Consider the following 12,584-nt stretch of genomic DNA (forward strand, 5'->3'; position numbering starts at 1 on the left):
ATCTCTATCTACTTTTTTCGATTTGGTGCAGCTCTGAATGTTTTTGTTATGGTAAGAAGTGACAAGTGGCAAGACTTTGCCTACCTCAATTTAACCAATTTCTATTTGATTCAAACAAAAAGGATCCCAATTCAAGGGGAGTATTTACGAAACTACGAAAAAACGTCGACTCGTTCCCCAATTCACGATGTAATTTGATATCGCAGTGTCTCAGTTTAATCACGCCGGATTCGAAAAACACATTTGCCGAAGTAGGAAAACAACTTTTCTTATATTTCCAAAAATTCTTTAAAATTATAATATTTGTCCTCCTGTTTTTTTTTGTTTTTTTTTTTTTTTTTAAATACTGCAGGCGAGATCTTACCAACTGGACACAATAAAAGATAATTTCGATAAAACGGGAAAGTGTGGGTTACAATTGGCAGGTGATTGTTTCCTGAGTTTACCCGTGACTTTGGCACTTCAAAAACACAGCCCCTACACCGACACGATTAGCAAAGGGTACGTAATAAAGAAGAATAAAATGATGTCATTTGACTCGTCGTTACAATGCTGATGCTATTCAATTCAAGACTTTTGGACCTTCAGCAAACTGGACTGATTGACCACTGAGAATCTTGGTTCCGCCCAATACTTCTTCAGTGTAGGGCCAACGTGAAAAAAGGAGACAAGAAAGGGGAAACCAAACAAACGGCTATTTCCGCTATTTCCCTGAAAAATTTGACTGGCGCCTTTGTCGTTCTTTTCGTCGGATTGAGCATCTCTTTCTTGGCCTCCCTCGTCGAGCAAATCGCTTCGATAGTTGAACGAAACTTGAATAACCGCAAGATATTCCATGAAATTGCAAATGAATTAGCTTTCTCAGCATCACCGATATTTAGTGTTTGTACTTTAAAAACCAATTTTAGCAACTTAGATGGACAAAATTTGTTTCAGTGGTTTGAGTAGTAGTGTAATAGGGCTATTCCGTAGTACGTCACGAAATCACGCAACAAAATAGTCAAAACGCGTCAAAAAGAAAGAACACAGAGTTCAATTGTGTCCTACCTTTAAACCTGGGAAATACGGCCAGGCATCCACAGTTGCTCCATCCGCTGAAGAGAAGTTGAATTCACCAGGGTCCAGGCAGGATAGGAAAAAGGGGGTCCTCGTGAATACACCCACACTCACATGGGTGTACACGAGGACATTAAAAGAAAGGTGAAGAAGAGCTCGTAACTCGATCGACGACCGGCATCGGTAGTTTCTCCAATCAAACGGGATGCGGTTTATCTAAATCAAAAATTAAAAATGGTTGTTACAAAAATTTCACAGTAAACAACAAGGAAGGAAACTTTAAAAATGAGATGGTGGGTAACCCGTATGGAAATGAGTCAATGAAAATCACTGCAGATCAACGAAAATCATAAACAAATCAATAGACAGTCTGAAATGTCATAGAATGTCAGTAAGAATGTCACTCAAATATCACTGGCGATGATTTTCTATGATAAATCAATTTACAAAGTCAGTAACAAATCGTTGGAAAATCAAAGATATTTCAAAAATTAGAACAGAGTCCAAAAAACTCATTGGTTTATCATTAGATCCAGAAAATGAAGTATTTTGCAGTGATTAAACTTAACTTAGTCATTGAACTAATCAATGAACATAACGTAAAAATCCATGGAATATTTTTTTTATTATAAATTACTGATTTTCTACTGATATTTACATTTTCAGTAATTGTCAGTAAACCTTTCAATTTCTTATCATTTTATAGCCATACTTCATTGACACCTATAAATCAATAATCAGCATCTATTTATCACTAAGAAATCATTCCAATGATTAATAAATGATTGTTCAATGAGTCCCAAACGGTAGTTTTGATTTTATAATGATTTTTATACAGCTTGCTATTGATTTTTATAATTACTTCTCAGTTCATATCACTGAGCTTTCCTCAGATTTCAGTGATATTTCAGGGATTACCAGTTTTACCACTGAGAATTATCACTGAGAATGATTTTTTATCCAATGATTTCTTTTGATTGATTGAATACTGCTCAGTTTAAATCACTAAGTTTTCCCAACATAAATTTTAATGATATTTCAATGGCTAGCAGCCTAGCACAGTTGACAAATATCACGACAGGGATTTCCAGAATCATTTGATTTTCACTGATTATCAATGTAAATCATTAGTTATCCCGATTAATATTTTCCTGATAGTTCATTGACTTTATTGCCGATTATTACCAAATAGTGAACATAGTGAATGAAATACCATTACAAATGATTTCTCAAATATCAATAAATAATCACTGAAAGGCCTTTGGAATGCTTTTCACGTTCTTCTTATGAAGAATCATTGACTTATATTATTTTGTTGCGTCGAAATCAGTGATATTAAGGATGAATTTCCTTATGTAAGAAACATACGCCTTTGTCAACATGGTTGATATAGAATCGAATGTGCAACCATAGGCCAATGGTTATCGCACGCTCCTATGGATCGAAAGGTACCGTGTTCAATCCCAGATCGGGTCTTATAAATATGAATCAATGAATATAACTCTGAGTATGATTTCAGTTGGGATCTTCTTCATATGATGATGGTAAGACGGGTGGTAGTCTTGGTTTAACGCGAAAGCGACTCCTAGGCGAACAGCGCAATCATCGTAAATATGAAGGAAGATACCATAATTTTGAGACCTACTTTAAACGATAATATCCTAAATGACAATATAATGATGTTTCTAGTGATAAATGAATGATTTGTTTCGGGCTCGGTTACAATTTCTATCCGCTAATTGATTTTGCAATGACAAATATTTCGTTACTGGACTCTATCCTATTTCTAGCATTTTTCTTATATGTTATTTCATGATTTTGTGAAAGATTTTTTAATGATTTTAAAAATACCAAACACACCACCAACACGTTTTTCTTTTTCTTCGAAACAAAATTGTTTATCACAACGCCTGATATAGCGAGTGATATAGATACGTATGATTTAGATACTTTAACTTACTAAATTTATCGAATGTCCAACGTCATAGGTAGTTGGTTATAGAGTCTGGCTACCATTCACAGTTGTGATGATTCAAGTCCCGATACGGGAAATTTCAACCCGTGCTGCAATTAATTCTAACAGATAACGGATAATAGGTAAGTAAGTAAAATAAAAAAGGAGAACAAGGGTAAGGAAAACCGACAACAGGAGTTCAAAACTGGTAGAGAAAGAAAACTAGTATAGTATAATTTAGCTTTTGAATTTTATAAAAAAAAGTCATTGGATACAAGCATTGAAAAATCAATCAATAAAAAAGCATTGAAAAACTAATCAATAAAAAAGCATTGAAAACTTCACATTAAATCAGTCAAAAGTAAGTGAATATATGATTTGAAAATCAATGAAAAACCATTCATTTCTCAGTGATAAATTCATGCTTAGTCAGTAATAATCATGTCCCAATTTTGATGGCGATAATCATTGGATAATTAATCAAGCTAATATCCTTCAATTATCAGTGATTAATCAAAGGGGCGTTTTCATACGGGAAACCCTAACTTTAAATGAACAAGAGAATTTAAGGTTTTCACGTAATGACTTCATGTATGCAAGTCATGCATCATTCAAATCCAAGGGGTCCGCAACTCAAATTTACTATACAATAAAAAAGGCAAAAAAGAAAAAAAAAGGAAATTTACTTTACGTGCTAAAAGAAGGGCGCGCGCGCGAACGAACCCCCCCTCCTCCCCATCCCCTCCCTACCCTTTTATTTTCGCTTGAAGGAAAGCCTATCTCAAAAGTAAAAAAGGAAAAATAAAGCAAGGAAAAAGTAAAAAAAATAAAAAGTAAATTTGAGTTGCGGACCCCTTGTTCAAATCTCTAGCCGGTTACAGAAATAAAAGAAAATACTAAGATTGTTGCTGATGCAACAGACCTGCAAAAGAAAATCTTCTTACAATGGCTGACTGAGGCCTCAAATCTGCACAAAAGGAGAAGGTGCAAACAAACTGCCATGCATCGACAGGGGGCTAACATGATAAATGCTGTAGTCAGAAACTAAAATTTCACAAATTTGGAAGAGGTTTAACTCTTCTATTTGAGCTCATCTCAAAATCAGTCCATTTGAATCCTTAGTTTGATTTATTACCTGCCAAACAGCATGAGTGGATCGAGAGTTCGTGAAGAACCGAAACCAGCTGAGTTAACACGATGATCACATTTTTTTAAATTAGATTTGTTCTGATAATTTTTGTGCAGCCACGTACGTTTCCAAATTCAAATTATCGTTAGTTTTCTTGGTAATCTTACACTTTGTTTCTTTATCAAAACTTGTAAACAAAATTGGCTATAAAAGCAGACGACACTAAAATAGATCCCCCCCCCTTAAATCCAAACCGCACAAAAAGGAATAAAAGCGGTTTTCTCACCCGCGCTCGACATCAGCTGATCTGATACTCATAAAGTTACACCAAAAACAAGATAAAAATAAAAATTTGCAGCACCAAACCCGAAAATAATTTTACTTTCAGACCAAAACAGCCACAATCATTTCAATTTTGATTTCAATGAAAGCAATGGCACAGCAGTCCTATCGATTCTTCCGTTTTTGTGCCGCAAAATTTGGAAACTCTAAAATGCGAATGATACTTTTTGCTGATAACGTGGCAGTTACCGCAGCTATCCATGTAATTCCTACATCTAATATGTACCACAAGGCACAAGGATCAACACAAAGGAATGAAAGCAAATACTCTGAGGTATATCTCTCTTTATTGAGTTCTATACAGTTGCGCACCAGTCGTACGGGCTCTTAACTATGGCTCTATATGCACATGTGAAAATTTCAGTTTGTGACATCATATAAGTCGCAGTAGGCCTACATGCTATTGAAATGTGAATTCATCTCTAACAAAACGGCTAGTCTGATCTAATCTAATGAAAATTAAGACCTGGGACCCGTGGAGACACATTGATGCGCATCAACTTGATCGGAAATTCAATTGTCACTCATGTTCGTGAATTGCACTCATTGTGCCCATGTCGTGAAAGCGAAATTCAGCACGAAATTTGATTTCTTTGGTTGTCATGGAGCTATGTCCTCTTACCAATACGTACACGTACATACAACACGTCTATTGAGACCTAGTATTTAAATAGATCCCCTGCCACTAGCAACTAATCAGTTGGAAGTCTAGACGAACACCAATAATAGCCTAAATGTACTTGTCAAATCATTTCTCGTCCCATATTTTTATTGTTTGTTGTTTCTATTCGCTTTGGGGCCGTTTTTTCGCGCTGTCTTCGAAGAATAATCCGCTTAATGGCCAACACCTTCGTGTTATCTGGGTAATAGGACGGTATTTAAAAACTTAACTATAATTGTTGATTTATTATTTTTCTATTTCTCATGATGAAGCCTCGCTGGGAGGGCAACCCCAAAGGATTGACGGGGCCAGTCAAGGGAGGCGTTTTCATTGATTACTTGCAAGCCCGTTTGAATTTCACGTAAATAGACCAACTGTTTCATTAATTAATATCTTACTATTCGTGAAAAAAATTAAGTTTCATCTGCAATTTCAGTTACGAGTTTGTCAGAGTCACCGAGAACATATTGGAGCCGCAGGGAAAGCAACGGGGACTGTTCAATTATTTGTTGGAAGATGTTGAGTGCTGCGGTCATTAGATTATTAATTGTGTCGAGTATTAAACTAATTAATTCAACGCTTATGCAGAAATGCGACTTCTTAACGGCAGGTGTGACAGCAACTTCTGGACGTATGAAACTGGCAGATTTGACTGTGCCTTGGATGTACGACTGCTACGATCTTCTCTTTGCCGTCACCGAAGACACGGTCAACATCAACGCCGTCGTCAAACCTTTCCAATGGCCGGTAAGTGAACGAAATCAATTCCATTCTCACCTCACTATCTGTGTAATTAATTCAAAAAATATCCTTTTGTTAAGGTCTGGTTGGGAATGTTGATTTCCATGATGGGAGTCATCATCATCTTGAATCTGTTGCAATATCGATTGCTGCCTAAAATCGATTCTGTTCGAAAACCCAACCGTAAAAACATCAGGAACAAACCACCAGAAAGTCATCCGTCTAGAGTAAAGAAGGGAGATGGAAAGCAGTTCCTCTACGTCTTTGGCATGTTACTCTCACAAGGTTTGATTTGAGATGCAAGAAGTTATCACAGTATTTGATGCCATCATCACTATTCTGTTGAATTTCAGGGGGTTCCTGTCCGTCGAAACGTTTACCCGAGGGGTTGTCAACTCAAAAAAATCCTCGTACACCCTCGGATTTTTTCAAAAAAATCCCTAAAAAATCCCAAAAATCCCAAAAATCAAAAAAATCAAAAAATCAAAAAAATCCCAAAAATCCCAAAATTCCAAGAATTTTGGTTTAATAAATCGACAAAATTTTACAAGAATCGATTTTTTTCGTTTTTTTCTCTTAGAGGACAAAATGAATTATGATGCGGTCCGTCGTTTAAGCAATCCGAAGCTACGTTCGTTACTGAAACAAGTACCGGGAGCGGAAGGAACAATCTTTTATCTTAAACTTATGGATTTTTTGACAAATAGCTTTATTGATAAGAAACTTGATCCCCCCACCAAATGTGGTTTTCAGTATTTACGAGGGGTTGTCAACTCGATCCGAAGGTGTACGGATCTTAAATCCAAAAATCAATTTTTCAGATTTTTCAGATTTTTTCAGATTTTTCAGATTTTTTCAGATTTTTTGATTTTTTCAGATTTTTTACGATTTTTTGGATTTTTGGGGGGATTTTTAGATTTTCTTAAGATTTTTTCGATTTTTTCAAGATTTTCGTGATTTTTCGTGATTTTTAAGATATTTTGCAAAATTTTTTTCTCTTATGTAATAAACAAGTTAAAGACAGAATCCTTTTATTAAGTTTTTCATTTCCATAACAGTGATATCGGAAGAAAACAAAAGTTGGGACTCATTATTTATCACAGGGGGAGGCAAACTACATATATAATTACTACAGCAATGATACCCGTGCGCAAACATTGGCTGCTCGATAAGTCTTTTTCCTGTTAATTGCTGGTTGACATGATCAAAACAATACCAATCACATTGAGCACCCACTTTTTTCTCTCCGTCCCAGTTATAAATGATTTGCTTCATCTCATTTTTCCCCCCGGACATCAACATAAAAGAAAGTACACGTCCCACCAAAACTCTTTGTTTCTTTTTTTTACCTCTACCAGTTACATCACTCTTAAACATACACCAATCCCCAATACGAATTTTCCTTTTTTCAAAAAAAAAAAAAAAATAATCAATTTTTGTGCAAGTAAGAAATTTGAGCTCTGAGTAACTCTTTTGAGGCGATCGTTACTCTGTTTTTTAACTCCATTTTCACAAAGCCTATTGTCTGCTTTTTAAAAGTTACTATACGGCCCCATCTTCTCTTGTTATTACGATAAAAGGACTAGACAAAATCTCTTGGTCAGTATCACGAACGGCTTTTCCTTTTCGCAACATTTTATCAGTCTGCTTTCTAACAAGGAACTGTAATCTGTAAGCTGCGCGCCTTCAATTTATTTCAATAAATTCTTTTCGTAAGAATCAATGAAATTAAAAGTATCCTCTCCTTCGCAAGCAACTTCTTCACATTCATCAAATTCAAAAGCGTCATCATCAGTAGGGGCTGGCGCTTCCAACGACTCGCTTAATTTAAAGGCTAAACGCGCGTCAAAATTGAAAATTTTGTCTTCTGAGTCGCCTAAACAAACCCCCAGTGCTTCCAATTCCATTTTGGCGTCGACCCTAGCCTTTTCCATCGTATTTTTAATTTCATCCAAAGAAGGAAGTGTGTCGCACAGGTTGCCATAACGTTCTTGGTTTTTAATATGCCTCGGATACACAATGTTATCAGCTGAACCGAGGGATGTTAAACGAATGTGGGCATCAGCCTTCCTACATCGGTGAATTAAAAAATCGAGCAATGTAAACGACAATTGGGTGCTCCCAACCGGTGAAAAAGAGCGACAAGCCTTGAAATATGACTCGCAAGGCTGACTAGAAAAAAGCCAAGGTTTGAACAGCTGTGGTGTGTTGTCTTTTCCTAGCCTGACTATTAACATAATTAACCCATGAGCATTGAGTTCAGAACATAGATATGCATTGGGGGTAACAAAATGTTTACCTAGGGGGTAGGTACAATCACAAGACATCCAATATCTCCAGCAACGAAGACTAAATACTGAAAACCACATTTGGTGGGGGGATCAAGTTTCTTATCAATAAAGCTATTTGTCAAAAAATCCATAAGTTTAAGATAAAAGATTGTTCCTTCCGCTCCCGGTACTTGTTTCAGTAACGAACGTAGCTTCGGATTGCTTAAACGACGGACCGCATCATAATTCATTTTGTCCTCTAAGAGAAAAAACGAAAAAAATCGATTCTTGTAAAATTTTGTCGATTTATTAAACCAAAATTCTTGGAATTTTGGGATTTTTGGGATTTTTTTGATTTTTTGATTTTTTTGATTTTTTTGATTTTTGGGATTTTTTAGGGATTTTTTTGAAAAAATCCGAGGGTGTACGAGGATTTTTTTGAGTTGACAACCCCTCGAGTATTTAGTCTTCGTTGCTGGAGATATTGGATGTCTTGTGATTGTACCTACCCCCTAGGTAAACATTTTGTTACCCCCAATGCATATCTATGTTCTGAACTCAATGCTCATGGGTTAATTATGTTAATAGTCAGGCTAGGAAAAGACAACACACCACAGCTGTTCAAACCTTGGCTTTTTTCTAGTCAGCCTTGCGAGTCATATTTCAAGGCTTGTCGCTCTTTTTCACCGGTTGGGAGCACCCAATTGACGTTTACATTGCTCGATTTTTTAATTCACCGATGTAGGAAGGCTGATGCCCACATTCGTTTAACATCCCTCGGTTCAGCTGATAACATTGTGTATCCGAGGCATATTAAAAACCAAGAACGTTATGGCAACCTGTGCGACACACTTCCTTCTTTGGATGAAATTAAAAATACGATGGAAAAGGCTAGGGTCGACGCCAAAATGGAATTGGAAGCACTGGGGGTTTGTTTAGGCGACTCAGATGACAAAATTTTCAATTTTGACGCGCGTTTAGCCTTTAAATTAAGCGAGTCGTTGGAAGCGCCAGCCCCTACTGATGATGACGCTTTTGAATTTGATGAATGTGAAGAAGTTGCTTGCGAAGGAGAGGATACTTTTAATTTCATTGATTCTTACGAAAAGAATTTATTGAAATAAATTGAAGGCGCGCAGCTTACAGATTACAGTTCCTTGTTAGAAAGCAGACTGATAAAATGTTGCGAAAAGGAAAAGCCGTTCGTGATACTGACCAAGAGATTTTGTCTAGTCCTTTTATCGTAATAACAAGAGAAGATGGGGCCGTATAGTAACTTTTAAAAAGCAGACAATAGGCTTTGTGAAAATGGAGTTAAAAAACAGAGTAACGATCGCCTCAAAAGAGTTACTCAGAGCTCAAATTTCTTACTTGCACAAAAATTGATTATTTTTTTTTTTTTTTTGAAAAAAGGAAAATTCGTATTGGGGATTGGTGTATGTTTAAGAGTGATGTAACTGGTAGAGGTAAAAAAAAGAAACAAAGAGTTTTGGTGGGACGTGTACTTTCTTTTATGTTGATGTCCGGGGGGAAAAATGAGATGAAGCAAATCATTTATAACTGGGACGGAGAGAAAAAAGTGGGTGCTCAATGTGATTGGTATTGTTTTGATCATGTCAACCAGCAATTAACAGGAAAAAGACTTATCGAGCAGCCAATGTTTGCGCACGGGTATCATTGCTGTAGTAATTATATATGTAGTTTGCCTCCCCCTGTGATAAATAATGAGTCCCAACTTTTGTTTTCTTCCGATATCACTGTTATGGAAATGAAAAACTTAATAAAAGGATTCTGTCTTTAACTTGTTTATTACATAAGAGAAAAAAATTTTGCAAAATATCTTAAAAATCCTGAAAAATCACGAAAATCTTGAAAAAATCGAAAAAATCTTAAGAAAATCTAAAAATCCCCCCAAAAATCCAAAAAATCGTAAAAAATCTGAAAAAATCAAAAAATCTGAAAAAATCTGAAAAATCTGAAAAAATCTGAAAAAATCTGAAAAATCTGAAAAATTGATTTTTGGATTTAAGATCCGTACACCTTCGGATCGAGTTGACAACCCCTCGCGTTTACCGTTTCGACTGGTCGCTGGCGTTTGGACCCTGGCCGCCTTCATCTTCGTCCAGGCTTACACTTCTACTCTGTTCACCTACGTCGTGGCACCCGTCAATAATCCGCTAGTCGATTCCATGTATGGCGTCGCTGAAAGTACCGATGTCAATCTACTATTTCGGCACGGTGCGACGCTAAATATTTTTGTTATGGTAAGTTGCTGGAGAATTTGCGATTAAGTTAATGTAACTGATTTATATTTTTTCTTTACTGATTCTACTAAAAAAGGATCCCAATGCTACGGGCGTGTTTTTGAAATTACGAAAAAACATCGACTCGTTTCCCAATTCACGATGTAATTTGGTATCGCAGTGTCTCAGTTTAATCACGCCGGGTTCGAGAAACACCTTTGCCGATGTAAAATAAATGACAAATATTTAAAATTTAAAACTGTTTCGAAAAATCTAATAGTTGCTCAACTGTTTTATTTATTTATAATTATTATTTTTTTTGTGTGCAAAACTATAGTCGAGAAACTTCCAAATGGATGCCATTAAGAGAAATTTTGAAAAGACGGGCAAGTGTGGATTACAGATGGCAGGTGACTGTTTCCTGAGTTTACCCGTGACTTTTGCGCTTCAAAAACACAGCCCCTACACCGAAACGATGAACAAAGGGTAAAACAAAATTTGCATTCATTTGGCTAGTTATTTGTGCACCTATTTAATTGTAATTGTTGTCAATTAAAAAAAATAGCCTTTTGGACCTGCTTCAAACTGGAATAATTGACCACTGGGACTCTTGGTTCCGCCCAATGCCACGCCAGTGTATGGCCAACGTGAAAAAAGGATACAAGAAACGGGAATCCGAACACAGGCCAATTTCCCTTAAAAATTTGACGGGTGCTTTTATTATTCTATTGATTGGATTCAGTGTTTCATTTTTGGCCTTTCTTGTCGAGCAAATCATTTCGATGAGTGATAATCGCAATGTCAAATAATAAGACATCTCCTGAAATTTCAAATCAACCCATTGACAGCATCTTTGTCTGAAACTACATTAAGCTTTTATATAGTCTCTTAACAAATACGTAAATGTTTTACTTTGTTTGAGTAGGAATTTAATACACCAATTAGGCCTATAGTGTTTAGTCCTAAGTAGAAATTCAAAGCTTCATCGTACTCGTTGTTTTTCCCAGTATGTCGTTTACAAAAAGATTTGTGATTTAGTTGATTATACCTACTGGCAGGTGTAGACCGGTCGGTTAAATCAGTCAGACTTAAAAGCGCTTAAAATGAGGGTAAAATATTCAGCAAGGAAATAAAATGGCACTGTACGTGAATACGTGAAAATGGAAAATGCTTTCCCTGGTGCGGCTCTAGTATATGTTCTCGGTGACTCTGAATATCTCGTATAACCGAAATCGCAGATGAAACACTTTTTTTTTTCACGAAAAGTAATAACGATTTAACCAGCCACAGTTCACTCATCTCTGTCCCTCAAGAACTTGACTGGCGCCTTTGTTGTCCTCCTGATTAGATTTCGTTGTTCCCTTTTTGTTTTCCTGTGCGAGCAAATCACAAAGTTTGCCCGCCGTCACTGCCGAGCGTCGATGCAACAATTGTAACATCAGTCAGCCTATCAATTCCTAATGCGCATCATGTCCACAATTAACTTAAAGAACAGTTTAGTTTCATCCCTGCTGTGTCCAACGTGTTTATGTTTTCTACCTGTGTACCCCTGTTCTTTTGAATAAAGAAGCACAAACAAATTCCTTCTATCGATCCTAAACAACAACTTAATTCGAATATCACCACCAGGTTGGCCGAGTGGTTAAGGCGCCAGACTTAAGATCTGGTCTCTGTATTGAGACGTGGGTTCGAACCCCACACCTGGTATCAACTAATATTTATCTCACATTCAGATTTAACATCCCACATACTTTTGTTGACACTGAGAAATGTCAGTGGTTGCGTAAGAGCGCAAGGAAATGCTTGGATGAAAGAAACAATTGTATCAATATCTCCAATAGCTCATCGACCGGAACAAAAAGCGACACGATCGAGACATTGATTGATTGATGGAAACTAGAGCAGCTGATGAGTTGCATTACATAACCCGAGATACGTTATATATATGCTATATACATATGCTAACGTAGACGAGTCGATGAGAAGAGTATGTTGATAAAGTATGTTTTACCCCATTTAACCGACGAATCTCCCCGGACATGTTATTGGGCCTGTATATTAACGCAAAGGTTTTCTCTGGCCAGCGAAGCAGCCAACGACCTGAACTGGCAGCTGCATTCGTCGGCTGCATTCTACTGCGTACATACACCTTCTTCTTTATTCACGTCAAAAGGATCCATGACAAAGG

At 36.6% G+C, this 12,584-nt stretch overlaps 1 protein-coding gene and 1 non-coding gene across 2 annotated transcripts; both read left to right on the forward strand.

The window, feature by feature from the left end:
- The first annotated feature begins 5,626 nt into the window (after nucleotides 1-5,626).
- On the forward strand, nucleotides 5,627-11,205 carry LOC124327748. The gene is made up of 8 exons (XM_046786744.1): nucleotides 5,627-5,889; nucleotides 5,964-6,168; nucleotides 6,464-6,635; nucleotides 8,899-9,082; nucleotides 10,184-10,417; nucleotides 10,494-10,622; nucleotides 10,734-10,882; nucleotides 10,962-11,205. The coding sequence occupies exons 1-8, from the start codon at nucleotides 5,659-5,661 to the stop codon at nucleotides 11,203-11,205; spliced, it is 1,548 nt and encodes a 515-aa protein (XP_046642700.1). The 5' UTR covers nucleotides 5,627-5,658.
- An 815-nt stretch (nucleotides 11,206-12,020) lies between these two features.
- Trnal-uaa lies at nucleotides 12,021-12,103 on the forward strand. Its single transcript has one exon. It is a non-coding gene; the product is annotated as a tRNA-Leu (tRNA).
- The last annotated feature ends 481 nt before the right edge of the window (nucleotides 12,104-12,584 follow it).

Source organism: Daphnia pulicaria, chromosome 2 (assembly GCF_021234035.1).
Source record: "Daphnia pulicaria isolate SC F1-1A chromosome 2, SC_F0-13Bv2, whole genome shotgun sequence".
Taxonomy (NCBI): Eukaryota; Metazoa; Arthropoda; class Branchiopoda; order Diplostraca; family Daphniidae; genus Daphnia; species Daphnia pulicaria.

Coding starts and splice junctions, on each gene's coding strand:
- LOC124327748 (XM_046786744.1), top strand. CDS start 5,659: ATGTTGAGTGCTGCGGTCATTAGATTATTAATTGTGTCGAGTATTAAA. Junction 6,169..6,463: donor TGGCATGTTACTCTCACAAG/GTTTGATTTGAG, acceptor TTTTTCTCTTAG/AGGACAAAATGAATTATGAT. Junction 10,623..10,733: donor CGAGAAACACCTTTGCCGAT/GTAAAATAAATG, acceptor GCAAAACTATAG/TCGAGAAACTTCCAAATGGA.